The 4,698-nt window shown below is 29.5% G+C and overlaps 1 protein-coding gene across 1 annotated transcript; it reads left to right on the forward strand.

The window, feature by feature from the left end:
• The first annotated feature begins 287 nt into the window (after nt 1-287).
• Nucleotides 288-3,199, forward strand: LOC111912989 (uncharacterized). Its single transcript, XM_023908710.3, has 6 exons — nt 288-486; nt 755-859; nt 961-1,017; nt 2,151-2,235; nt 2,769-2,894; nt 2,980-3,199. The coding sequence occupies exons 1-5, from the start codon at nt 472-474 to the stop codon at nt 2,843-2,845; spliced, it is 339 nt and encodes a 112-aa protein (XP_023764478.1). The 5' UTR covers nt 288-471; the 3' UTR covers nt 2,846-2,894; nt 2,980-3,199.
• Nucleotides 3,200-4,698: the final 1,499 nt, after the last annotated feature.

Below are 4,698 nucleotides of genomic sequence, written 5' to 3' on the forward strand. Positions count from 1 at the left end.
TGTCAATCTGTTAATTCTTCATTTCAAATTTTAAAATTCAAAATTTTCAATTTAATTAAATTAAATTAATAACATTAGAATAAAAAATAAAATAAAATTAATACAGATTATAAAGTGATATAATTTCACGTATTTATTTAAATTAACGATTATAATTTTATGTAAATAAAAAGTATCTTTTAATAAATGAGTTTTTATTATAAACATTTAATTAATTTTATTATAAATTTATAAGCTAGTAATATATCAACTTTTCCATGATTTGACCGGGCCACATGCATCAAAACTTTATCTTTTGTCATTTGTTTTTATTGAGAAAAAAAGGCCAGAAATAGCGCATATATTCACTCGTGGAAAAAAAAAAAAGGTAACTATAAAATATCAGTTTTTAGGGTTTTGGCCCTAAGGGTTGCGATCTCTCATTCCTTGCTTTCTCGATTTCAGAGCACAAGATCATCAAAGATTCTCTCCATGGATTCGTATACTGTATTTATTCTCTCTGATTCTGTGTTGCTTTTCAGTTCTTAGTTAAAACCCTAATCCTGCTTGATTCCATTTAGTCTTTTTTAAAATAGCCAGAGCAAATTCCCGATTAACAGCCATGGCGGAAAGTGTTTCTTCCTCTTGTAAAAAAGTATCCATGGCAGCTTGAAACCTTTAGTTTTATATATTCTTCACTTTGCTAACATATGAATACCTTCACAATAACAGTGTACTTTTCCCTGGGGCTAACTTCTTTCTGATGGTTCTGCAGAGATTCAATAAATTCGATAAAGTTAGAGTGACAGGAGGAAATCACGAGGGGGAAGTCGGACTTTTTCTACTACCTTTGTTTTCCATTATGACGGCTGAGGGGAATGTAAGTGTAAATGAACAATATCTGAATACAATCTTGATCTCCTTCATTTTCTACAATTAGGAGAACAAAACAACATTTTAAAAACCTGTGAATCTTTACAGATAATCAATGTGAAACAGCACTTTGTGGAGGGTTACAACAACACACCCATGACACCTGTAAGTGTAAATCGTTAAACCAAGTACATTTTTCCCTTTTTAGATAATAAGGCATCATATTCTTAGCAGTCAAACGTGATAAATCCAGATTAATTTCAAAAAGCATAATCAAAAAAGAAAAACAAAATTTCTCTAAAAGTAGTAAAATGATCATTCTACATTACCTTCAAAAACCAAACGTAGAAGAACTACACAGCAACAACCAAAACTAATTAAAACCCGAAAATTTTCCTTGTAGGCTTAATAAGGGAACATAATGAATCTGTAACAAAAAATTGATTATAACATATCATTAATGCCACAAATGCCCATATTTATAAATTTACACCAATTGCATAAAACCAAAAATCTGATTTCGCAAACTTGAAAGTATGATGTTGTATATAGCTAACAACCAAGGAAAGTACTTTGCTATTTGTTGCTGAAGTTGATAGTTTTATGAAAAGTTACGATGTTGTGATAGTAAAATGTTGAGAGTATATATGATCCTATAATAAAAAAACCAATAAAAATATGTTGCCATTTCTTGCCTTTTGGCATATCTAATAACTAATAAGTAAATAAAATGTTACCAAAACCAACCAATAAAGATTCTTTAAAATGGGAACGTCGTATTAATTTTAGGTGATACCTTGTATAAAGGACTTTAAGTCCTCCAAACTTAGCAAAATTGCAAACTTCGGGGCCACTTGTGAAAATCATCCCACTAAGCTCTCGTATTACCGATATAAGGTCAATGAATGTCAATAACATTTTTGAAAAAAAAAATGAAGAGTAAAATACATGGATCGGAGAGATGAGAATTTGTTAAATAAGTTTAATATTGTATACCTTACTTCTTTCTTTCTGGGTACAAAAACCTGACTTTTCCATGTAGGGGTATTAAGCGAACAAAATGAATATGCAACAAAAAAATCAGTTGTAACATCACCTTCGCCACAAATGCTCAGATATGTACGTTTACACCAATTGCTTAAATCCAATTTCCTGATTTCACAAACTTGAAAGTATGATGACATAAATTACAAACAAATGATAGAATATTGCTATTTCTTATTTTAATTGATAGTTTTATGAAAGTATGATGTTGTAATTCAAATCCGGATTAACTTCCCTACATATGACTCTTGCAGATAATCAATGTGGAACCACAACTTTTAGCTTCTAACGACACCACTACTGAAGTGGATTCTGCTATGCCGATGCCTCGTGCGAGATGTATGTTGGTTTTTCACCTTTTTTCTTGTCATTGTCAATGATACATTTTGATTAAACGATTTACAACTTTTTTTTAATCTAACAAAAGAAACCAGTCGATATCCAACAAATTTAAGAAGCCACATTAAAATAAGAGAGAATTTCATGTATGTTTGTTTATTAAAGATCAAACATGATGTTTATCCCGTTTAATTTTTAAATATCATATTTATTTTTTATAAACTTTAAAATGTCAGATTTAATTAGTTTTTCTTTTATATTTTAAATTTTTTTTACATTCTTATTTTTGACAATTGATTGTTATACATCTCTTATAAATCTAGGTATAAAATATAATTTATACCTTTCGTAATTGAAGCTTTTTTTAACATCTTTTACAATTGATTATTTTTAACAATTGATTACTATAGTTATCTAAATAATTAATTCCTATTCAAGTAATTATGCACTCTCGTCGCTTCTATTTTCATCATTAATTGAAGCTTGAAAGAGGTAAAGATCAAAATCTTTCTTTAATACAATTAAACCAACAGATAAGTCTAGAAGAAGGCAAAGTATCGCACCTCAAGGCAATGTGGTAAGTACAAACAACATGAAAAAACATGCATGAATCTCGCACCACAAGGCTCGGATCCAAGTAAAACATCCGCCTCTAAAAGGTTACCCAATTTTTTAATTTCCTTTGTTTTACTTCATAAACAGATATGTGTGCTTATACAATGCTAATAATATTATGTATTTTAGGAGACGTGGAAAGAATAAAAAATCCCATGGTAGCTTGGCGGTATAAGGTTACGTGAATAAAGCTCATGCAAAATAATTGGTCCTTTTTATATGTTTTTTGTTCATTATAGTATTTTTTTTCGAAATATACAAAAGTCAATTGAATGTGTTTTGTATGGTTTTTCCTTATCGATGATTATGAGAACTTTGGTTTGATTGTTTCTTAAATAAAGATTTTGAGCTTTACCATTTTCAAGTTCTAACAATAAAAATAGAAGCAACAAGAGTGCGAAGTTGCTTCAATAGAAATTAACTATTTAGTTATTTATAGTTTTTAACTTATTAAAATAATAATTTTGGTAAAGATGGTATCTTGAAAGTTTATGAAAGATATAAACTTAGATTTATAAAAGGTGATAATAGTTAGTTTTTAACAATAAGAAATTTAAATGATAATAAAATACTAAAAAAGAAATATCTGGGTAGATATAATACACTGAAAGTTTATGAATGCACTACTAGAAAATTTGATAATACCTACAGTATAATTCGTAAGTATTCTGTTGTAGGTATAATCCAAAGTTCTAAATGGTGTGAGGCATGACTTGGCGGCAAGGTTAAGCCTCAGCCATGACGAGCCTTGACGAGCCATGATATTTTTTAAGGAGTGACAATTTTACATACAATAAAAAAAATAAATCATATAATTATATCAAATATATCAAGATTTTAGAAGTGTTATATTATCATTTAATATTAAAAAGTTAACAGAAACTCAATTGTTTTAGGCCCGATAAAAAAAAAACAAAAACAAAAACATAAAACAAAATATCCCGTGCCATAACGTGATAAGGCACGCCTTGACACGTTATTTGGCCGTCACGCTTAACAACCCACTGTGGACGTTTACTTAACAGCTACACCATGCCACGCATTGATGCGCGTCATGTCGCGCCTTTTAGAACTATGGTGATACCTACAAAATTGTGATGGAAAATGGGTAGTAACATAAACATTCGTATGTAAATATATTTCAAACGGAATAACTACGAAATACCAACGAGATTATCTGTCCGTAAATTATCGACATAATAGCTATGGATTTCCTATGGATTACCGACGAGACTCGCTTTAACCGACATTGACTTGATCACACACGGATTTCGGACGGCCCACACTACATAGGATTTTCCGTAGGTATACCGTCACTAATTTTTTTCAAACGGTATAAATTAACAAAAAAATCAGTTAATTCTGGCCAAAAAGAAGTAAAAATTCATTAAGTTAAACTATAAATGTCAAATACATTACTAATTGTTTAACATATTACAAAAAACATCATTTTCCAAAAATAAAAACTACAATAAACATCATCTATACATTCAAGGTGTCAAATATTAAGTTTTTAAAACATAAAAACTGAGAATCATTTGGTGGATTATCGGGTAGTTAAGGAATTCTCACATAAAAGCCACAAATTGTTTTTTAAGTTGTGCTTATCTTCGTTGCATTTTACTTGCAATTCCTTTAAACTTGTGCTTGCAACTCCCACACCTAGAAAAATGGTAAGACAAACATTTATAATTAGTAATTGTAGTCTACTTTTAAACGATAATAGCAACGTACTTTACATTTGGACAATAATAGCAATGCATGTTATTTTTAATCCGCTATAGGATACTAAAATCAAAACACATTGTGCGTATTGGTAAAAAAGAGAAAGTGTATTGTTATTTTCTG

This window comes from Lactuca sativa, chromosome 2 (genome assembly GCF_002870075.4).
Source record: "Lactuca sativa cultivar Salinas chromosome 2, Lsat_Salinas_v11, whole genome shotgun sequence".
Lineage (NCBI taxonomy): Eukaryota > Viridiplantae > Streptophyta > Magnoliopsida > Asterales > Asteraceae > Lactuca > Lactuca sativa.